The sequence below is a fragment of the Vicugna pacos genome, chromosome 11 (genome assembly GCF_048564905.1).
Source record: "Vicugna pacos chromosome 11, VicPac4, whole genome shotgun sequence".
NCBI lineage: Eukaryota > Metazoa > Chordata > Mammalia > Artiodactyla > Camelidae > Vicugna > Vicugna pacos.
In genome coordinates, this window is record NC_132997.1 from 95,692,937 (window position 1) to 95,717,952 (window position 25,016).

Sequence of the window (25,016 nt, forward strand, 5' to 3'; positions counted from 1 at the left end):
AAAACCTCAGAGATATCAGTCCTTCCTTTGGATAACTTCTTATCATTTGACACTAACTGGCAGTTGAGCTTTTCTCAGTTTGTTTCTTAAGGAGTTTTTACTTGGTGAGGATCATTCCTTAGTTCTCCAGAGGGTTTTAGTAGGTCATTGAGGGAATTTGTAGTATAGCTATAATTTTGAGGAATTGACTTAAATATAGATACGTTTCTTCTACAGTGTTTAGTAATGTTTCATAAATATGGCCTAAAGAGTTCATTATTAAGCATGCAAATATAAAAAATACTCCGTTATGAACCTTTCCCTTTCCCCAGCTATCAATCCAAACACTGTAATACCTGTGCCTTTGTTGTTTGAATTGGGAAGTATATAATCCAAAGCAGTTGTGAATTTAATACTGGAAAGTGGCTGATATACTTGGAGACGTTACTCAGTCTGTCTACAAGTAGAGCTTGATGTGCAAATAGATTCATGGACTTTTTGGTCTACAAGATCGCAACTGCTGGTATTGCAGTTGAACCAAGGAATATTGCATTTGAACCATGAAGTAATTTGTTTTAAGAGTAATAGTTGTGTCTAGTTCCCCTTAAAGAAGATTCGTATTTACAGGTTTTATTGTTGCTTTGTGTATTGAATAATTGAAATATGATTCACTGGATAGAATTTGGAAATCTGTATTTTATGCAAAATTAGACTTATAAGTTAAATTTACTTGGGTGTAAGAATGTGTGTTAATTTGCAAGATACTTGGTAACAGTTTTATTTCAGTGTATAATATTAACTCAAAGCTGGTTGCTGTTAAAAATTTCATGTTTTTCGGATGTTTTGACATCTGATAGAAAAAGTGTACTTAGTGTTAATTTCATCTCAATAATGCAAAATCACATAATTGATGTTACCTTTACTCTTCCATTCCATTCAGTAATTACCGTAGGTGAAGGTGGCTCTCTCAGATAATCCCCTTCAATGAATTTTAGCTTTCAGTTATGAAAAACAGTATTCCTACGAAGTCTCAATTTCCCCATTGAGTGGATACTACATACATCATTATCAAATATAATGCACTTATCTTTTCTGTTTTTTTTTTTTTTTTGGTTGTGGGAGGGAGGTAATTAGGTTTATTTACTTATTTATTTATTTTGGAGGAGGTACTGGGGATTGAACCCAGGACCTTGTACATGCCAGGCATGCACTCTACCACTTGAGCTGTACCCTCCCCCCTTACAATGTACTTACCTTAAAACACTTGAGCTTGATTTTGATATTGCTTAGCTACCTGGATTTTTTTTTTTTTGGTGGGGGGAAGGGTAGGGTATTTACCAGGCATGTATGACAGTGATTCTTTATTTTTAAGTGGCAGGATTTTTTTTTTTTTTTTTTTTTTTGCTGGTTTTTTTGGTCAGACCTTCACTTAACTAGCTTATCCTGGCACAGTAATTCCATGAAGATTAGCTAAGATAATGTAAGGCCACAAACTGTTTAGTTGAACCTACATCAAAGTAAGACATAAGAAAGCAAGCATGAATTTCTGAATGTCAATATTTTAAGTGAAATATTGAAATTACTTGTAGTATAGCCCTGAATATGTTCATTATGTCATTTGTTCTTGTCATGATAAGTTTTTACTTATTTTAATTTCTAATAGCATGAGCAGGTAATTTATTTATATTTCATTTCTGAGAAGCTAAAGGAAGAAACTGCCTATTGAATATGAAAGTTGCCATTAAATCTCAGTTGTGCATTTTATGGATGTGTTTATTATTATAGTCTTTGCCCTTAAGCACACTTTTGGATTGCTGTCAGATTATGTGTAATCAGGGCGCACAAACTAAATTTAAAAATCTAAGCAAGATAAATATAAATTACCTGGTTAGAAGAAAATACAGTTGCTGAAGGAGAAAAATATTTCAAAGCTAAATACAAGCAATGTTTTTTGCTTTTTCTATTTACTTGGCTTATACCACCTTTCCCCTTTCAGTAATAACAAGTAATACAGGTAGAAATTGACTTATTAGTCCTACCAAGTTAATATTAATGATGATATTAGTGCATATACACATATGTTTAAGGTTTTAGGGAAAAATGCCTTTCCTATCTCTGACCAGCCAAATCAGTTAACTAATTTTATTGCTGTGTTAAATTAAAATTCCAAATATAGTAGTCCATTATTAAAATAAATGAGTAGAGTTAAAATAGAGAATTTATTAAAATAAAGCCTTTTAAAAAAAATAAATGCTTTTGGATAAAGTAGCAGGCTTCAAGTGAAATCCAGTTTTGGTCTCCTTTACAGGAATAAGCTATTCACAGTTACACAGCACCACTTACCACGTTTTGCAGTACCTCCTGAGGAAGTCAGAATCTGAGCCAGCATGAAGCCTGAATCTGGTCTTTGGTCTGATTTATAAACTGTACTTTTATCCTAACATGTGCAAGGTGGAGGTTATAGCATGGAAACTAAAATCTTAGTAAGTGTGATTTTTATTTTAGCTATTAAACAGTAGCCTTTCTTATAGTTTGTCCTCTTAACACAGTTTACACTATAAACAGAGGACTTGGCAAGCAAGGACCTAATTATACACTTATAAAGTGAAAGATTCTGCTTTCCAGGTTCAGGAAAATTCCCTGAGGAAGAGAAGGAAAAGCTTCTATTACTCTGCCTAGGATTTCTTTCACTTTTCTGAGTACAGATAGCAGGATGATACTAATTCAGTTGAGAAGGGATTTAAGAAAATGGAGTCTCACTTTAGTGGCCAGTGTCTAAATTGAAGCCATTAAATAAAACCGTTATTAAATTTGCTATGTAAGTTGCTTCATTATAAATTAGTTGTCATCAAATGTTAAAGTCTTCATTGTAGTATAGTCTTAGTAAAGCCCAGGGTGGCTCTTAGGAGCCTTTTAAATAGTGAATACATTTTTAATATGCATTGAATTTTTAGTACATTTTAAATATTGAGTATTTTGAGTATAAATATTCAAAATTATATTGGAGTGATTACGCTAGTTCTGTCGATTGTTTGCCCCAAGTATAGGTGATGTGCAGTTTTTCTTTTTCGTACTCTAGACAGGACGAGATTTTGAGAGTATAGGCCATCAAGGAACTTTATCCCTATTTCACAGTGTTACTTTGTTAATTGTAAGCTACTTGTGCTTATTCAAAGCACTGGATAATTAGCACTTTCAGGCTGCTTTTCTCCCTTAGCAAGAATGATAGAATTAAGAATTGGCTTCGTTTGATCTTCTGAATTCTTTAGGGAATCAAACATTGTGGTACTCTACCTAGATAGCATAATCATCTATGTTGCTCATAATTTTAGGATGATTATGTGTTTAAGATGTTTGATTTGTGTTTTGTCCTTTCCCTGCGAATCTTTTTAAACTATTGGTTATTTTTCTAAATTGATGATGATGACCTGGCTGAAATTTAATGTTTCTATTAGAGCCTTCCTGAATTAACTGCCTTTCCTCTTGGAACAAACCTCCCTTTATCTTCTACCTATCTCTCACACTCTAAAGTAAGTTTTTCATTAAATCCACAGGTCTAAGATTTTTCTTTGAGAACTTATCTCTGATATCTCCGGAAATTTTAAGAAAAGAGTAGTTCAGTATGAAATGTTCCTTGCATCTTTTGAGAAATTGATGTTTTATAAGTTGAAGGGTACTTTTATATTTTGGGCATATTTTCAGAGGTGAGATTATGTAGTTACTGTTTTAATAACCATGTCCTAATTATTTATAGCTTCCTGCCTGACATAACTCACTTCAAGAAGTGCACAATGTCAGAACGTGGAATCAAGTGGGCTTGTGAATATTGTACGTATGAAAACTGGCCATCTGCAATCAAGTGTACTATGTGCCGTGCCCAAAGACCTAGTGGAACAATTATTACAGAAGATCCATTTAAAAGTGGTTCAAGTGATGTTGGTAGAGATTGGGATCCTTCCAGCACCGAAGGGGGCAGTAGTCCTTTGATATGTCCAGACTCTAGTGCACGACCAAGGGTTAAGTCTTCGTACAGCATAGAAAATGCAAATAAATGGTCATGCCACATGTGCACATATTTGAACTGGCCAAGAGCAATCAGATGCACTCAGTGCTTATCCCAGCGTAGGACCAGGAGTCCCACAGAATCTCCTCAATCCTCAGGATCTGGTTCAAGACCAGTTGCTTTTTCTGTTGATCCGTGCGAGGAATACAATGATCGAAATAAACTGAACACAAGGACCCAGCATTGGACTTGTTCTATTTGCACATATGAAAACTGGGCCAAGGCTAAAAAATGTGTTGTTTGCGATCATCCCAGACCTAATAATATTGAAGCAATCGAGTTGGCAGAGACTGAAGAGGCTTCTTCAATAATAAATGAGCAAGACAGGGCTCGATGGAGAGGAAGCTGTAGCAGTGGTAACAGCCAAAGAAGATCACCACCTACTACGAAACGGGACTCTGAGATGAAAATGGATTTTCAGAGGATTGAATTGGCTGGTGCTGTTGGCAGCAAGGAGGAACTTGAAGTGGACTTCAAAAAACTAAAACAAATTAAAAACAGAATGAAAAAGACTGATTGGCTATTCCTCAGTGCTTGTGTGGGTAAGTTTTTGCATTTTCTGAATGGAATGGGAGAAGATACAAGGTACAAGGAGGGTCAGTATTATTTAGCATTTAGTTCATTCAGCATGATTGTTATCCTCCCAGTATGCATGCATAAGAATCTCTATTTCTGATCTTGTCATAACTTTGTCCTAAATTGCCTCACATTTCGTTGTGCATGTGTCTCTCCATCTTTAGGGAGAAACACTTTGAAGTTAAAGCAGGATTTTTACGTATCAGTAGTAAAATATATACCTGGAGTTTAAAACTACTACTCTGTTTATTATAACAAGTGACTGAGGAACACCAGCTGCTGCTTCAGAGTGTTGGTAAACAGTATGAGCATCTTGTGATGATAGATGCTTTAGTCAGATGTTAAAAATATCACAAAAATGTGTGACTCCAAGGAGTTGAACCAACATAACATTGACCTTGAAAATATTCATGTTAATTTAGCATGAATGTCATGTAGTGAATATTTGCAAACTTAATGAAACTGATTTCACGTGGCCAGCTGATTCCATAGTACAAATTATGATTTGTGTGTTTTGTGTTTTAGTGCTTTCCTAAGGAAATTCTGGATATTGGTCCCAATTACTGGCTCAGAGCTGTTAAGGGACAGAGACATGTTATAAGAGCAGGGTTTTCTCCAGTTACTGACATTGTGAGTTAATTATTTGTGATATAATTCACGAAAGCAGTTACTTGACTGACTGACTGACTTTCTTTCTTTCTTTCTTTCTTTCTTTCTTTCTTTCTTTCTTTCTTTCTTTCTTTCTTTCTTAGTGCATTAGCTATTTGGATTGTATGGTTTAAATTATTTGGATGGGGTGCTTGCTTTGACATTCAATTCAGTAAAGAAAAATTTTGAGTGACTATTAAAGTTAAATATTGTATGGAACAACAGCTAACTCTTAAACATAGTTTAGCTGTATGTATATGTTTTTTCTAGTGCTAATTCTTTTTGTTTAGCTCCCTGCTATAGCCCTAAGAATATGGAATACATAACTATATGAAACTGCAAGTCTTAAGAGTAGATTTCAAGAAATCTCAGTTTTTTATTTTAGTTTTGTCCTGGCAGAAAAAAAATTGTCCCAGTTGATTTCTGAACACCAAACACAGTAGGCACTTAGTAACTGTTAGCTCCAATTTCCTCCTATTCTGAGGACAAGGGATGAAAGCGCACTGAGCTGTCTTTGCTGTGTTGGACCATTACATCCCACTGATATTTTTCCTCTCTCCCCAAATTGGGGTACCACATATGGTGTGAATGTCTTTTTTTTTTTTTTTAAAGCAGGAGATACAAAAGGGTTTGTTTATTACAAATTTTTAGAAATTGAGGTCAAATTAACATAACATAAAATTCACCATTTTGAAAGTGAACAATTCAGTGATATTTAAGTGCAGTCACAGTATTACATAACCACCATCGTGTCTAGTTCTGAAACATTTTCATCACCCCAAAAGGAAACCCTGTACCCATTTAAGCACTTACTCCACATTCTCTCCTACCCTGAGTCCCTGATAGTCACTAGTCTGCTTTCTGTTTCAGTGGATATACCTGTTCTAGATACTCCATATAAATGGAATCTTACGTTATGTGATCTTTTGTATCTGGGTGTGTTTGTCCTTTAATTACCTGTATGCCTTTTGGAACACTCTTAAAATCATTTTTGCAGGCAGTAGTGTACTATGTATTCATTAACTACAAAGTGGTGTTTAGTATGTGTAAGTTTATAGATGGTAAGAACTACATGGCAGTGATTCTTAACCTCTTTTGGGGTCATAGAATCTTTCAGGAATCAGAGGTTCACTGTTTGTTGAAGTTAGTAGATCTTATGATAAGAACGCCTAATTTGAAATATTTTTTCTCTTTGACACACGCGAGTTAGATTGATCAATATAACTTTGTCTTTATGCCTGTTATTTCTTGGCTATGACTACCTGTCTTCTTGGTGCTGCTGTTACTTTCCATATATCTGCTTCTTTTGAATAACCATTCTTGTACCTCTTTGCATGTTAATAGCTGAACAAGAACTCTTCTTAGCAGGACCAGTATTAGATTTGGCCTGTTTCATTTGCAGAACAGTTTTTGTCATTAAGTCCCTGTTCTCATGTACTCCAGAGTTTTAGGTTCTTAGGGCCAAGGATTGATTGTATTTGATTCTTGGTAATGTGGATTATGTCTTTCCTGTTAGCAAATATTTTTGACTGTGCACTACATAACATGGTTCCGGACTGTTGTATGAAAGATAACGGACCTGTCTTTATTGGGTAGTTATATCCTGATTTGTAAACATCACTGAGATATGTTAAAAACTTTGTTTTAATTGTTTATATTATATTTGCTTAACTAACAGAAGCCCACATGTATTGAAAATTAATCTTTACTTCTCCTTACTGCCTGCCTTATGTGCTCCAGGTTTCATTAGATGTGGTATATTATGGTTTATTGATGTTAGACATTAAAAAAAAAACCACCTCAGTGCTCATTTGGCAGCACGTGTACTAAAAAAATCATCCCCAAAGTATATACACTAAGTATGAAATGTGAGAGTTTCCTATTTGAAATTGAGAAAAAAAATCTTAACCTCAGGCCAGCTTTGTAGCTAGTAAAATGGGAATGAGGAAGATTCAGTATTGAGGAGGCGAAAGTAAGATAGAGCTTCAACATTTTTAAGCAAGTATCTTTTACATGACTGCTGGGTGTAAGTTTCACAAAAGTCATATTATGTTATGTGGTGAGAGGACTTTGGGGACAGCAGTGCCAAAACCTGACACCAATAAAAGTGGGATCTGGGAAGGGGAGCCGAAACTGTAAAGGCAGAGGTGTGAATTTAAGTGTGCAGTTGTCTCTGGAATGTCTACAGCGTGGTGCCAGGTTATTTTCTGGGAGGTCACATTGGCACAAATCATAGTCTGGATAAACGCTAATGTCCCTAGAGAATAGGGCAGCACTACCTAACACACCACTTTAGTTTCGCTGTTGTATTGAATCAGTTACTCTTTAGAAGAACATTTAAATTCATGATCCCAAGATCCAGGGTCAGATAAGAATCCCAAATTAAATGTGTGTAATAACTTCTTGTATTCCTGAACCATAGACTTTTATATCCAGTTGTCTATACAACATCTTCCCTTGGATATTAATATTTCAAACTCATTTCAAACTCAGGCTACAACTGAACAGGTCTCTTCTCAAATCTGTTCTCTCACTCCATCTTTGTCTATGGCAAGTTATCATTTTTGTATATATGTATTTTTATTAAAATTAGTCAGTTTACAATGTGCCAATTTCTGGTGTACAGCATAATGCTTCAGTCATACATGAACATATGTATATTCATTTTCATATTCACAAGTTACTGTTTTATTTGCTGTGCGCAAAAGCCTTGGTCATCCTTGATATTCCTCTTTTTCTCTTAACACTCCATTCTTACTGACTCTGTCTTCAAAATATATTCAGAATCTGGCCACCTCTCACCACTCTGGTCCACGCCATGATCCCCTTTGTCCTTGTCCTCCTTTACACACTGTTCTCTGCGTAGGGGCTGCTCTTCTAAAACTCTGCTCAGAATCCCCCAGTGATTCCTTGTGTTACTCAGAGGAAAAGCCAATTTTATAGGTGCTCTCTGCTCTATGTCCCGTACCCCCTTTCCCCATTTTTATTTACAGGGGCGCGCGTGCGTGTGCACACACATGCACATGCACACACACACACAGTTTTCCTCTGACCTCATCTTTTGCTTTCAGCCTCACTCTTTCACTCCAGCCACTCTAGTTACCTTTCTCATCTGCAGATAAGACTCAAGCCTTCATACTTGTTGTTTCCAGTAGGTGATGGGATTAGCTAATTTACTTCCTTCAGGTCTTTTCTCACACATCACCTTCTCAGTGAGGCTTCTCTGACTGCTACATCTCAAATTTGAGCCCTGTCCTGTGCCCCTTTCCCCCAATTTTAATTTTTTTCGCAGCAATAGTCCCCTTCTAATACTCTTAACAGAAATCACCTTATGTATGTCTGTCTCTCTCTTAGAATTTAAGCTTTATGAAGGCCAGGAATTTTGTCTTTTTTTTCTACAGCTGTATCTTCCTAATACCCAGAACAGTGCCTGGCACATAGCAGGTGTTCAGATTTTTGTTTAATCAATCAACAAACAAACTTTTGTGGAAACTGGAATCTGGACAAATAGATATTTCTACAAATAGACCTTTTTGCTTCTCTCCTGAATTCTAGTTTTCTGTATTTTTCTCCTTACAGACTATCCGGGGCTCAACCCATTGGGAGCCAGCTTGACTTCTGTCAGGTGAAGCCAGAGAAAGTAGGTCCAGTAGGTCTGATTGGGTTTTATTGGAAAGAGTAGAGAGGCGTCAGTTTATCAGGAGGCAGTCTATGGATATGGAAAGTCTGAAGTCAATCTCTTTACATTTAATTTCTCCATCTTTCTTCCTTTACTGATGAATATTTGATAATTTGATGAGTGTATAAAAAAAATCATCCAATTTTACTTGAAAAATTTTTATTCAGTTGTCACTGGACCTGTTGCTGCCTACTTGGCATTTCGTCTTGTGTGTTTCTTATGTTTAGCTTGTCTAGTGACCCTGCTGATGAAGCTGGGGAGGACTTGATATTGGGGACGGTGGGAGGGGAGTGGTATTGAAGGCATAGGGGGAAGAGAATCATGCTTGTATAACAAGTACATGTTGGAATTGGAATTTTGTTGCTGAAATGTTCAGTTGCCTCATGCAGTGGCCCTACATACACATCATTACCATCTCCCATTGCTCCCTAGCTTTGGGATGACCTCCAGTGTGTTCTTGTGTACCATGTTGAGAATCACTGATGTGGGAGCTAACCCAGAACCTTGTTACCAAGAAACATGTTGAAATGGCATCATCAGGGTTGTAGCCTTATTATTGAGCAAAACTTTGGTGTGTCTAAAAATTTAAGATTTTGAAAACATAGGAAATTTATTAGAATTAACTTTTTCTTGCAAGTTGTCTGCAAAAACGTTACATTTGCTCTCCCCCCACCCTTCTAATAACTTGTGTTGAAAATTGTTATTTGTGGCAGTTATTTTCTGTATTGATGCCAGTTGTATTTTGGCCCCCCTGCTGGAAACCTGTATTCAGTGTCAGATATACCTGTCTTCTCTAAAGTGTCAGATATAGCTGTAGAAATACCTAAAACTTGCACACTATTAAATATGTCAGAATGTATTTGTCTATTTGGTTTCAGTAATACTTTTTCATTTTTAACAAAAATTAGCAATGTATGTAGGCTTATTACATTTTTAGATATTTTCAATTTATTTTGGTATTGGTGTTAAAAATTATGGATGGTTTTTCTCAGGGAAGTAAACCATTAAGGTTGTATTAGTGTTATTTTTCTTTCTCTGAAAAGGCGTTCCCAGACCCAGTTCCAACACAACAGTGTGTGTATGTGTGTGTGTAGGGGGAGATGGGCTTCTCCACACCAACAACCAGTTCTCAAAGGCCAGCAAGGTGTCTGACAATTCAAGTCAATTCTGATACTATCTACCCAGAGATAGAATCAGATTCCCCAAGTGAAGAGGCTCAGTCCCAGAAGACTTCCATCCAGTTCAGAAACCAGTTGCAAAGCCCAGGTTGTGTGCTTCTGACCAACTGGCTATACGTCAGAGATTCACACTTTGGGTTTGATTAATTTGCTAGAACACCTCACATAACTCTAAGAGACAAATTTATTTACTGGATTACCAGTTTATTATAAAAAGATATGATAAAAGATACAGATGGACATCCAGATGGAAGAGATGTAGAGGGCCAAGGTGTGGGGAAAGGGCATGGAGCTTCCATGATGCTCTTTCCAAGTGCCACTCTCTTCAGATCTTAACCAGCCTGGAAGCCCTCCAAATCCTGTCCTTTTGGGTTTTTATGGAGGCCTCATTACATAAATCATCGGCCACTGGCGATTGATTCCACCTCCAGCCCCTCTCCCCTCCCTAGAGGTCTAGGTGGGGAAAGGGGTGGGACTGAAAGTTCCTGCCCTTTAATGATGGGGCTGGCCCACCGGCAACTAGCCCCCATTCTTGGGTGGGATCCAGAAGTCACCTCCCCTGAAATGCTTTCAGGGACTAAGGACCAGAGACCAGATATTATCCTACTGCTTTTATCACTCAGGAAATTTTAAGGATTTTTGGGGAGCTTTGAGCCAAGAACTAGGGATGAAAACCAAATATATATATATATATTTGGTCATCTGAATGATGTTTCCTATAAATCACAGTATTGCATCTGAAAAAACGGTTGCAGTTTGTAATCTTCTACGATGACTTTTCTAATTCCTAGTTTTGAGATACAGTGTCTGGTCAGATGAAAGGAGTGTTGTACAATAACCCAAACAAAATTAAATTAACTTCAATGCAAGAAAAGGTCATATAAGATTAGTTTTTGAGGAATGGTAGTACTGTACACTGGAATAATAATAGGGTGATTTATACCAAGAAAATTACCACATCAAAACAAAAAGAAATCCTTGACATAAGACACAATAGTGACTTTATCCATTTATTCAGACATCTTTGTGGCTGACGTTTTAGCTTTAGAGGAGACTTAGGATATAAATTATTGTAAAGAAAAAAATAGAGGCTTCTATTTTCTAGTTCAGTAAGTACTCCTTAGCCTTAAAAATTATTAATTACTCCACAGGTATTTTATTGATGATTTATCTGAAAACACAAAATATTAGGTATCTTGAGAAGTGAAGTATTAATGATGAGTTAATGTCCAAATTTGTATCATTTTCTTGCCAGTACTTGACTTCCTATAGGTGCCTCTCCCCACCTTCGTTGGGTATTCTCTGATTTACATGGCTGATTTAAATAGTGTGGCAGGCAGAATGACATACTCTGGCCCTCCAAGATGTCTAAATCCTAATTCCCATAATCTATGAATATGCTACTTTACATGGCAAAAGGGATTTTATAGATGCAGTTAAGGACCTTGAGATGGAGAGATTATCCACATTATCTAAGTGGGCCCAGTGTATTCATGTGGTTCTTTGTAAGTGAAGGAGATGGGAGGATGAGGGTCACAGAGGAGAAGAAGAGGTTTTAGTGATTCGAGGTCATGAGCTAAGGAATGTGGGCAACATCTAGAAGGTAGAAATCACAAGGGTCCCCTAGAGCCTCCCCATGGAGCATACTTTGATTTTAGCCCAGTCAGACCCATGTGGAACTAATGACCTTTCCCAATTTTAAGATAAAAAATTTGTATTGTTTTAAGCCTTAATTTACAGTAACTTGTTAGAAGCAGCAATAGGAAACTAATACAGATAACACTGAAAAAATTACAAATAGCATCTTGTAGCATTTATGACAATTTCAGAAAAATTTAACTTAACCTTCGCTGATTCAGTGAGTAAACAGGAGTCACTGTTTTGTTATATAATGAGGGAAGTTGAGGCATAGAGAGGATTACTGACTTGCTGAATATGATGTAGCCATGTTATTAATCTGTTTCTGGATAAAGATGATATAAGTGTGTTTGTAAGGGAAAACTTACTTCTGTGTGTCTCTAGCCTTGCACTACATTCATAGCACTAATGGCCACCAAATGTGTGTGAATATGGGAGTGGATGGGGGCAGATTCCGAAGCCAAGCAATTCTCAGATTCTCCAGACACCAGCTAGGTGTCCCACAATTTAACTCAATTCTGACACTGTCTACCTGGAGATAGCATCAGATCTTGCAGAGTAAGGACTCAGTTTCACAAGACTGTCTCCCCTGCCTCTTCAGATGTCAGTTGCTAGTCCAGGTTGTCACCTGTGTTTCTGATTATCAGCTGTAAATTGTAGGTTCCTGCAACCTCCTCCTTCAATTAATTTGTTATAAGGATTCACAGAAAACATTTTACTTACTCGATAACTGGTTTATTATAAAGTGATATAACCCAGGAAGAGCCAGGTAGAAGAGATGCACAGGGCAAAGGAAGGGGCTTCCCATGCCCTCTCTTGGCTGCCACTCTCCCAGTACCTCCACATGTTCACTGATCTGGAAGCTATCCAAATCCCATATTGGGGATTTTTATGGAGGCAAGATAGATTAAATCACTGGGCACTGGTGATTGTGTCAGACTCGAGCCCCTCTCCCCTCCCCAGAGGTGAGGGTCGGGCGGAATTGCAAGTTCCAAGCCTCTGGACACAGGGTTGGTTCCTCAGGCAACCAGCTTCCATCCTTAGGGGCTTTCCAAAAGTCACTTCATTAACATAAACTCAGGCGGTTGAAAGAGGCTTGCTGTTTTATGAATAACAGAAGACTCCTATTTCATCTTCACCATCCTGGAGCTATTTAGGAACTGGGAACAAAACTAAATATTACAACAGAAGATGCTCTTACAGCTTATATAGGAAACTACAAGGGTAATGTGCCAGGAACAGTAGATGAAGACTAAATATTTCTTATTCATAGTGTATTTTTTGCTTGATATTGTGGAAAGGAGTACTGTTACTGGAACTTTTGAATGATATCTGATACCTATAAATACTGATACTTTCAGTCCTGTTTTACAAGTCAGCTAAGTATGTATGCCTATATGAAGTTGATTGCTGTGTCCCAAGGTAATCTGTTACTTGCTAATATTGCTCAGCATTCTGTGGCTAGGTCACATTATTTGAACTTGAGTTTTTGTATGGCAGTTCTCTAGTAGTTGTTCTGTTTGCTCTGCTTGTGTTTACCTGTACTTGGTATACCGCAGCTATTTGGACAGTCTGTTCTCCATTTTTAGAATTTTCCCTGCCCTGTGGAATTGCTTCTCAAAATCACCACTTCTGAGTTGGCAGCCCAGTAGCAGATCTATGTTCTAATATTTGTTTTAGAGATCACCTTCTGGGAGGTTAGAGGAAGCTAATGAATCTGTTAACTGCTCTGATAGGTTTATTTTAAGTTATGGTTATTTTTTCAATGCTGGGTTTATTCCAGGATGCTAATGGACTGTTTTGTTTTATTATGAACTCAATTTTATATCGACACCAGACCATTCTACTGAAAGGTGCTCTTAATGTCCCCTTTCCTGTAATACATTGCTTTACTGATGAATGTTTGCAGAGCCTGAAAAAAACTCCTTTTCAGTCCTTCACATTTAAAATGATCGCATTTTTTAAACATTTTTTTAAAACAAAAATGTTTTGAGTTGAAATATTCTATTAAGAGCTTTTAATAGAATCCAAAATATATGCAGACTCCTTGCAGCAAGTCTCTGGCACTGCATCCATAAAAGGAAAGTAAGCTGCTAGAATGCTGGCAATGCCTTGTATGTCCTTGGTTAGCTTTGTGTGATACTCTTACGTGGGATGTGTGTGTGTAGCTATGAAAACTGTGGTGTCTTTTCACTCCATACACATTCTTGGTTGTGGATCTCCTTCCTCTCCAAGGTAGTTGATATTACAGGTGGTAATAGAATTATTTTTAGCACTGTGAAAGGAGTATTATCTTCAGCTGGTTTCTGTCTTGATTTTCTTCAAGTTTCAAAGGATTTCCTTCTGCTTTTGGAACTCTGGATTTAAAATAGTATTTTATGTCTTGGTTTTTAAGTATATTGTGGTTATTTTACAGCAATAAGAGATTCTAATCTGTAGGTAATACACACACATTTTATTTTCCCTGGCTGGTTCAGTCTGACTTTTGAAAGAGCTTCCTGACACCTGGGGTAAAAAAATCTTCCAGGGACGAGTGTGTCAAGGCAAATGGATGGCAATGAGCCTGAAATAGAGCTCTGGCAGTGTTCTGGTTGCCTTTAGTCTGTCTGAGACATAATTCCTGGCTTTTAGAAATGATTGATTACACAGGCCTGCCAACTAATAATGTGCCTCCTAGGCTGAGAAAGGGAATGTACCTGGTGATTCTTGACTGCATGATACTAAGTTTGAATATGCATCATTGATTTAGTAAAGGCTTTCATTTTTTAAAAGCACTATAATAAATGAACACATTGAATTATGAAATCCAAAAGTATTGTTTAAATACTAAGTGTAAAAAGATATGTTTATACTCCAGAAAACTTTAGTTTACCATGAAATAACTAAACATTTATTAAACTTTGCATATGGTTGTAAGAATCAAGCAGTTATAAAGAGTTCATAAAGAAAAGCAAGTTTCTTTTTCTAATCTCCACCTTCAGTGCTGCTGTGCAGAGATGTTCTTCCTCATCAACCTTTCATTCTGAGAAATTTCAAAACCTATAGAAAAGTTAGATACAATACATTGAACACCTGGGGGAGGGTATAGCTCAAGTGGCAGAGCACATGCTTAGCGTGCATGAGGTCCTGGGTTCAATCCCCAGTACCTCTTCTAAAATAAATAAACCGAATTACCTCCCTCCCCCACCAAAATTTTTTTTTAAAATAAATAAATTAAAAAAAAACTAATGTTTGTTGTTAGGCAAAGGTGAAAACATAAAAATACATTGAACACCAAATGCCTTTGACCTAGATTTTCCAGCTGTTAGCAGTTTGCAGTATTTGCTTGCTCTGTCTCTGTTTGTCTGTGTCTTTCTGTATGAGTTTTTCCTGAATCACTTGAGAGTTAGCTGCAGGTATCATGACATTTTGCCCCTAAGTAAATACTTCAGCATTTTATGTCCTAAAAACATATTTCCCTATGTAATCATGCAGTATAATTATCCAGATGGTCTAACATTTGGAGTCTATATTCAGTTTCACCTATAGTGTCAGTAATATTGCTCTAACCCTATTCAGTCAAGGATTATACATTTTATTTAGTTATTTTGTCTGTTTAATATCCTCTAAACAGTGCCACAGGTGGTTTTTGTTTTTATTTTTGTTTTTTCATTTGCTCTTCATGACATTAACACCACCAGAAGCCAGGCCATTTGTTTTACAGACTAAGCCTCAATTTAGATGTGATTAGATGAAATTTAAACATTTTTCTTTTTGCAGGGAGGGAGGAGCACTACACTACTGCTCCTAAAGCAGGACCTCTAGTATCTCTGAATAATGTCCTTTTACTGTTTTTTCCTTTTTTAAATGTTTATTTTAACTGTGGTAAAATACATGTAACAAAATTGGCCATCTTAACTATTTTTAAGTGTACAGTTCAGTAGCTTTGGTATATTCGCATTGCTTTGCAGCCATCACTACCATTTATCTCCAGAACCTTTTCCATCTTACAAAACTGAAACTACACAGTAACAATAACTCCCCATTCCACCTTTCCCAGCTCCTGGCAACGGCCATTCTAGTTTCTGTTTTGAATTTGACTACTCTAAGTACCTTATATAAGTGGAATTATACAGTGTTTGTCCTTTTGTGACTGCTTATTTATTTCATTTAGTGTAATGTTTTCAAGGTTTATCCATGTTGTAACATACTTCTGAATTTCCTTCCCCTTTTTAAAGTTTGAATGATATTCCATTTTATTTATATACCACATTTTGTTTATCAATTCATTTGTTGATGGACATAACAGTATTTCTTGTTTTATCAGATTTGGCATTATATACTGACTTCCTGTAACATGAGAGTTTAGTTCATTTTTAAATGATAAAAGCAGAGCATACTTCATTGTAGAATATGTCAGAGGTAAGAAAAACTACCAAAAAAAATAGTTTATAGTGTCACTGTCTAGAGGAAAGCTCTTCATTTTTTTGTATTTTCAGTTTTTTATGTTTATTTTTATGTAATTGAAATAAATTATACATTCTTTTTTGTTGTTGAATTTTGAAGTAATTAAAATTATTTTCATCTTTTAAAAATGAATGTATAATATGACATTGAGTTGCCATCCTTTAAGTTAACCTATTCCTTATTATTGGCCTCTGGGTTATTTGAAAATTCTTTATTCTGATAGTGTTTTGATGAACAAAATTGTCAGCATTTCTAATGATTTTCTTAGGTTCCCAGAAATGGGATAATAGGATCAAATGATACAAACATGTTAGAGGGTATTTTATCCATATTGGTAAATTGCTGCCTAGATGGCCTGTACCAGTTACATTCTCATAATCAGTATAACAGAGTATCTGTGTAGCTGTATCTTTGCTGATATTTGTTTTTAAGGGAGGCAGGCTGTCTCATTTAATTAGTCATTTGAATTTTTTGTCTGTGAATTGTTGATTTATATCTTTTGTCCATTTTTGGTGATTTTTATCAAGTTATATGAAGTCTATATGAATATAAATAATACATGTATTGAAAATTTGTACCAGTCATGTTTGTTTCAAATTTTCATTCCCTTTTTCTGTGGGGAGAATTATAACTCTTTACTTTGTCTTTCATAGTTTTTTGGATTGAACAAAGGATTAAAATATTTTTCCAAATAATTTCCATTGATATGATTTATTAGGTAATTTCTTTCCTCATTGACTTGGGTGGTTCTGTCATACATAAAATCATTCTGCTTCATTTGTTTTGAGGCTCTTTATTTTGATGTTTGTTTTTTATGTCAGTATCACACTTTTGCTTAAATAATTATGGCTTTATTAGATATCTTAAAATCTCATAAGGCAAATGTACATCTTGGTTCACCGTCCCCTTGCTTTGCAAAATTGTTTTTATTTTCACATTTTCCTTATTTGTTCATCCCTTCATTTATGCATTCACACAACTGAGTGTGCTCCCAAGCACTGTGAAAGAAACCTCATTGAACTTGTGGTCTGGTGAAGAAATAATTTAACAAGTCTATACAGTGTGATAAGTTGAGGATAGGAAGTGTGGGGTGCTAGAGGAGGACTGTTTACCTTAATCTCTTTCGGAGATTTGGAGAGCGCTTTCAGGAAGAAGTGACATCTAAGCCAAAACCTTAGAGAGAAGAGGGAAGAGTCAAGAGGGAAGTGTATTTGTTTCAAGACCCCAGCAGCAAGAGATCATGGTCCTGTAAGTGCAAGAAGTTAGTAGAGTTGGAGTGTAGGGTGTGAGCTGTGAGAGAGAAGCTGCATGGTGGCCTGGACCTTCCTAGGCTTGTTAATCTGGTTAAGGATTTTAGCTCTTAATGTAAGAGCAGAGGTAAACACTTGGAAGGAGACTGCCTTAATCTGATTTGTAGTTCAGGGGGCTTGCTCTGGCCATAGCCTGGAGGCGACACTGGGAGAGTGCAGCCCTGGAGGTGAGCAGACCATCTAGGAGGAGATAACTGCGATCCAGGTGTGAAAGGGTACAGTCTTGACCTAAGGTTGAGGCAGCGGAGACTGGGGTAAAGGAGATGTATTGGAGAAAGGCTTAACAAAGATAGGATGGGGAAAACTTAAAAGAACTGTTATTGGGGTTGAGGGGAGAAGAAGTTAAAAAAGATAGGCTGGTTTTTGTTTGGATGCCTGGGCTGGATAGCAGTGTCATTTTCCCTAAACATAGAAGACATGAAGCTCAGTGTTAGACACGATACGCAGTGAGGATGTCTAATGGGTTGTTGGATATATGGGCCTGAAACTTGTGTGGGGGAAAACTGACCGTGCAGTTTATGTGGATAGTTGTGGGGCCATGAACATTTACTGAAGCTGTAGAACCTTGTTTTGCAGTAGCAAGTTACAAGGACTTTCTTGTTTTGTGCTTCTACTTGAGGATCTTATCATGATGGACTTTTAAACATCTCTTCCAATTTGGTGGTTCTCTGTTTTAATTCTGTCGGGATTTTTTGGCTAGAAGAAGAGTTATATGGATGTAATACTAATAGTATAAAGTTATGTCGTGAGAGGTTTTGCTTTCATCTGTTCCCCCCCCACCGCCTCTGCCCCTCTTAAAATGGTCATCTACTCTCTAATTTTCTCACTTGTGAAAGAGAGTGTCTAGACTATTCAGTCCCTCTGCCCCAGTCTTAAATAGTATAATTCTAAAAATCTAAAATTTAGTTTCAAATTCAGCCAGGATACATTGACAGTATAGAAGATGAAATTTTTACTTGAAGTCAGAAAACCTTTGAGGACTTGATTTCAGTGCCGAATGTGGTTTCGACATATACAGTATTTTGACTGGAACCTCAGATTTTTAAGAACCTTAACTTAAATCACTTCAGTTGACTTTTTGGCAATATTTTAAGTAACCTTTGTAATTTAAATTACATTCATTTTTAACCCATTAACATTGGTCCTCATCCATAACCACCTTCCCGAAGATTACTTTGTGACACGTTCCTTTATATCCTTCCATTGTGCTTTCAGCGGTAACTTCCACATGACAAGATGACCTTTCTTACGCAGGTATCTGTCAGTTCAGGTGTTTTTTCATGACTTTGGGGATTTATATTTCCACAGCAGTTCAGTTGTTAATCTGATCAGAGATGTAAGGAGAGGTAAGAGCTGCAGGTATAATTTGGCATAGTTTGTCATGATTAATTATAGAAATGTAAAGCCCTTAATTAGAGATTATTTTGACTTCCCTGTTTGAATCTTTTGTTTTTCTAAAGAGGATGTTTTCATAATGGACTGAGTTTACTGAATGAATTGAATAGAAACTCATCTTGATAAACTATAGATTAGATGATGAATTTATTTCCAATTTGTGATTTTCATCTCTTGGTTTTTGGAAAGGTTATTGTTCAATAGCACTATTGTAGGAATAGAAATGATAGATTTTAACTTGTTGCCATTGGTTATTATGTGAAAAATGCATCTAGGAGGTGATTTGTTTGGTCTGCTTAAACTGTTTTTGAGATTTTCACTGAGTTTGTGTCTACTTAAGATGTACTTAGAAATATTGAGGTCATTTTATTTAAAAAGCATCTCACGTTGAGTATTGAAAGAGATTGCTGTGAGTAAGCCAGGTTCGTCATTAAAGTACAGCCATGTGGTTAAGAGTACGAAGGAAAAGTATTGCTGGGTGGTGTAGTTTCTTCTTGAATATGCAAAACCAGTTAAATTAATTAAACTCTTGAGTAGAGGAGAACTACCCAGACATCGTAGCCAGCCGCACCTGCATCTTTCTACTGACCATGGAAAAGGACATTCTGAACATTACCACTTAAAACTAACTTTTCTCTTTAAGGGCTCCTGAAATTGTGCCAGCTGACTCCAAGTCCACCCTGACCCCACAGCAATATACCATGCTGTGATGTCACAGCTACCATAGAACTCCAGGGTAGTGTTGAGCTGGCCCATGTGGGCTCAGGTAAGTCCTGGCTTTTTTTTTACCATTTGGCATTCTTTTCAAAGTTAGTTACATTATGATTTTATGTCAAAATAAGGCAAAACTTTGAAAACTGTGCCATACATGGGGGAAAAAATAAGTCTGTTTTCTAAATATCTATGAGCCAGCTCCATACTCTAGCCAACGGAGTTCCATAGTAGCTGTGAAGTCTCTAGTGAGTTGTGACCTGTGGCTTCAAAATACGTTAAGTTCTGTTTCTGGCCCAACTTACAGAACAATATGAGGTTTTTTTTTTTTTTTTTAAACTTCATTTACTCTTAAGTCTTCATGTTTTTAAAAGTTTATTAACTTTCCTTTATCTGTATATACCGCTACTTAGCTAGTTGTGTATTTCATTCAGTCAGTTTTGAATATGTAATGATACTGCAGGTTAGTTTTATAAAGTTAATTTTCTCAGAATGTCTTCGGCTGTCTTTTTAATTTGCCTTCATGGGATGGAGGAGGAAGGGACAGAATGGATACTACATACATTTGTTAAATTTTCCAAAAATGTGTAAAGAGAAAGATGCTTCAGTTACTCTTGGAGATAGTGTGAGATGTCAGTAACCTAGAAGCATACGTACATCACCTCTTTCTCTTCTGCTGAAACTTTTCTGTTTTTTTTTCCTGGTCTTTGTTACATTATTAAATGATGTTTTACCACTTAGATTTATTTACTCTTTTCCTGCCTACCAACCCTTTTATCTTCTTGCTTTCCTTTTACCTACTATTATTAAAAGGTGGTAAAAATGTAATGTAAAGTGAAGAACTCAAAGACGTTTTCTAAGTTATTTTGCGTATAATCTAATACTCCCCTCCGCTGCCTCCCAAGTAGAAAACATGTTGTAGCTAAAATGGTTCAGTATAGGCCAGATCCATTAAATACTGTGTTTGCAATGAAAACCCACCTGTGAAGAAACTTTAATCACTAGCTCCCCTTGAGCAGTATGTAACAGAGATACAACAAAAATTTGGACAGTTCACAGTGACATTCTTATGAAATTTGATTTGTAGTAAATTTACTCATCTTCATAGCTGAAAACTCACCAGTAACTGAAACTCTGAACTCTTATTTATGCTTAATGAAAAGAATGGAATTATATATTCCCCAAATCATTAGACAATAAATTTTTAAAAGTATTATTTTGTCCCTATAAATTTGTGTGTGTGTGTTTTTTAATAGTCTTTATTCTTTTAGAGCAGTTTCAGGTTCACAACAGAATTGAGCAGAAAATACAGAGTTTGCCCATAGCCCTCCCCACCCACACATATATACTCCCCTACCCTCAACATCCCTCATCAGTGTGGCATATTTGGTACAATCAATGAACCAACACGGGCACATTATTATCAACCAAAGGCCATAGTTTGCATCAGGGTTTACTCTTGATTTTGCACATTCTATGGGTTTTGACAAATGCATAATGACATGTAGCCACTGTAGTATCATACAGAATAATTTCATTGCCCCTGAAATCCCTTGTGCTCCATCTATTCATTCTCCCTCCCTCTCCCCAAACTACTGGAAACCATGGTCTTTTTATTGTTTCTGTAGCTGTACCTTTTCCAGAATGTCATTGGTTGGAATCATACCAAATATAGCCTTTGTAGCCTTTGTAGCCTTTTCAGACTGACTTCTTTCATTTAGTAATATGTCTTTTAAGTTTCTTCTGTGTCTTTCATGGCTTGATCTTTTTTTTTTTGCTGCACATGTATTTTTTAATTTACATATATGTACTGTTCATTGTTTCTAAGAACATAAGAGCTTTAACTTTTTAAACTTACATGGTTACCAAAGGAGTAAAGCCAATCACAAAATAAAAATTAACTCAAAAAGATACATACACCCTGCTATTAACAGCATCATTACTTATAATCGCCAAGATGTGGAAGCATCCCAAGTGCACACCAACAGCTGAATAAACAATGGCGATGCAGCACATGTATATTTATGTAATGAAATACAACTCACCTATAAAAAAGGTTATTTTTTGCCATTTGTGGCCCTTCATTCATTTTTTTTTTCACTTCAAAAACCAGAATTTTATAATTGGCAGAGACATTTCCATTACATCAAAAACAACAAAATACCTAGACGTTAGCTTAACCAAGGAGGTTGCCTATACTCTGAAGACCGAAATGACACAAAGAAATGGAAAGATTTCTTGTGCTCTTGAACTGGAAGAATCAACACTATCAGAATGGCCACACTACCCAAAGCAATCCACAGATCCAATGCAACCCCCATCAAAATACTCAGTGACACTCCTCACAGAACTAGCTAGAACAAACGATTCCAAAATTTGTAAGGAACCACAAAAGACCCTGAACAGCCAAAGCAATCTTTCGTAGATTTTTTTTTCTTTTTCTTCTTTTTCTTCTTTTTTCTTATGGTTTGATGACTAGAGAAGCTCCTTTAACATTAGTTGTAATGCTGGTTTGGTGGTGCTGAAATCTTTTAGCTTTTGTTTATCTGTGAAGCTTTTGATTTCTCCATCAAGTCTGAATGAGAGCCTTGTTGGATGGAGTATTCTTGGTTGTAAGTTTCCCCCTTGCATCACTTTAAATTTGTGTTTTTCATGTTCTGGAAGGTCTGGAGTTTTATATGCTGTGAAGCATAGAGAGCAGACTGTTCAGTTCACCCTCGTTTTCTGCCCTCCTGTGTATATTCCATGCGAGGGGTGGGCAGCACTCCCTATTTGCAGTTTAACGAAGAGCTTATGGTTAGGGGAAATGATTGTTTTTGATATCTGGGATTACGCCAAATAGAAATCCATTTTGTGTGCATATATACCAGCTTTGTTGAGATAAAATTCACATATCATGTAATTCATCATTAGAAGTTCTGTATGTATTAAACACACTCAGTTTGAAAGCAAACTGGAAACCTTAGTTCCAAGGCACAGTTGCTAACTTTGTTGTGCTGTTTGGTCCGGACTCCTCCCCTCCTTTGGTTGTGCTAATTAGCTTCTAATTACAGGAATCCTTCAGAAACATTGCAGAGGTAATGAATTATTTAAAAAAATTTTTGTTTAGCAGGTGCGGTAACTAGGTTTATTTATTTATTTTTAGGGGGGGTACTGGAGATTGAACTCAGGACCTTGTTGCATACTAGCATGTGCTCTACCACTTGAGCTATGTCCTCCCCCAGGAAGTGAATTCTTAAGCCAATATTTGTAAGATGAGATTCAGCTATGTGATGGATGAGTTAGCGAAAAATAGTGAAGACAGGAATTTAGAAGATCTCCCTTTTCTATAACCAGAAATGAAGTTAGTTGATGTTTGGCTTTAGATTACATCATCTTTGTCTTTGGGAAACAAAAAATATACATGTACGCACCCACACATGAACACGTGCGTGTATACACGTGCTGTGCAGGTCTTCCTCTTTATCTTTTAAGTAAATTGGGCAGAGTTTTTGGTCCTTGGGTTGCCTTTGGAAGGGCTTAGAATATTTCTTACATCATACAAAGAAATTTTATAAATACATATTTTTGGATTAAAGCTGAAAATTGTAAAGGTGAGGTGATAGTGCATGCACCTGGAAATAGTCATAGTTTTGATAGGACTGAAGTGGAAAGTAGTTGCTTTCATAAGGAAATACTGTATACACAAAAAGAAATGGAAAAGGGCATGCTCAGTTCTAAAAAAATAAACAGCATTAAATTATTCAGAAAGCTATGAGCCTTACTAGATTATTCTCATCTGTTGATTAAAGCAAGTTAAGCAGAAACACAACATTGTAAATTAACTATACTTCAATTTAAAAAATGGTTATAAAAATTTAAAAACTATTGGGTGTAATATAAGCTATAAGGATATATTGTACAACACAGGAAATATAGCCAGTATTTTACAATAGCTGTAAGTGGAGTACAGCCTTCAGAAATTGTGAATCACTCTGTGGTATACCTGTAACTTATATAATACTGTACAGCAATTATACTTCAATTAAAAAAAGAACTTTTTTTAACACTTAGAAAAAAATTAAAAGTTAAGCAGAAATTTTCGATTTCTTTGTGTACTTGGCTCTTTGACCATAGATTTGTTTTCATTTCAAGTAATACTTTGTGTCTATTCTTAAGACTTGCCTTTTTAAGAAGATTCGCCTCCCTTGTCTCATGCCAGCCATATTACATTTAGTCCTGATGGCTTCTCCAGGGCACGATGCCTCGTCATGGTGTGCTGAAGTCTTTATGTACTGGAGGTGGGGACTGCAGTTGTCCTTAGGTGTCTCAGTATATTGAGGACTCTATTATCCTGCACTGCTTTGAAAGTAAAATTTTCTAAAAAGAAGGTATTCTCATTTGAAATCATGGGTTCTTAACCTGAAAAATACATGCTTCAGGGACAGGGATTCATTTTTCTGGGGACAGGATCTAGATTTGCAGAAGGAATCTTTGACCCCAGAGTTTATAGCTCACAAATGTGATAAAAAAGGACGGTTTTGAGTATAGGAATCATGTTTTTACTGTCTTTGTGTTTCTTACGTTGCCTGGCACGTTGCTGTGCCTGCCGTGGGTATTTGGTGCATATGGGAATTATCGTTTTAAAGCTTTGTTACTTTTAGTAACGGGTTGGGGGTTGTTGCATTTTCCAGTTTGTTGTACTCTAAGGAATAGCTCCTATTTATCTAATTCCTAAATCAGAATTAATAGCAATTAAAAATACTTTTTTTAAAGTACAGTAATTTTAAGCTAGTATTAGCATTTTTTGTAACAGATTTTTCTTGATGTAATTTAGGAAACACCTAAAATGATTCGGTCCTACAGTCGGGGGGGTGTGTGTGTGTTTAACTATTTGTGGTAAATTTAAAGCTAACCTACACTTTCATTTTTTTTCCCCAAGGCTATTTATTATTCATAGATGTACTGTACTGTTTAGTAAATAGAATTATTGTCTTAACCTAACATTAATTTGCGTGAAGATGAATAACAGTAGGAACAGAAAGTTCGTTATAGATTTGGGAAAAAATACTTGTTTTACATCTCTACTCCCCAACTGGTTTATAAAGTTTTATTTTAGCATATTTTTGTTCAAAATCATATAGTTTAAATTTTTCTGTATTAATAATAGTGGGCATAAGGAAGACTTGGCTAAGAGAAATTCTGAAATCAAAATATTGCTAACGTTTACTTACATTAAAAATGGTTTTAACTGCCCTAAATTGCTTCAAAGCTAACAAAACAGCAGTATGGAAGTCTCCGCATTTGTTTTGATGCCCCTTAAAAAATGCAGTGTAGGGGGAGTAGCCCGACACCAGCAGGAAGCACACCCCTGTCCCCTTGCTTTCTGCAGAGCGGGGTCAGAGCAGGGCTTC

The 25,016-nt window shown here is 36.3% G+C and overlaps 1 protein-coding gene across 6 annotated transcripts in view; it reads left to right on the top strand.

Moving 5' to 3' along the window:
• The window catches only part of ZRANB1 (zinc finger RANBP2-type containing 1), a 54,756-nt gene that overhangs the window by 15,486 nt on the left and 14,254 nt on the right, over positions 1-25,016 (top strand). For 3 of the 6 annotated variants that reach the window (XM_072972083.1, XM_072972086.1, XM_072972085.1), the window contains exons 2-3: positions 2,288-2,462; positions 3,734-4,584. In XM_072972083.1, coding sequence (XP_072828184.1) covers positions 2,422-2,462; positions 3,734-4,584 — 892 coding nt within the window. In that variant the 5' untranslated portion in view covers positions 2,288-2,421. Of the gene's footprint in view, positions 1-2,287; positions 2,463-3,733; positions 4,585-19,555; positions 19,679-25,016 lie in introns of those variants that run through there. The other 3 variants (XM_031674035.2, XM_072972087.1, XM_072972084.1) reach the window with 3 other exon arrangements.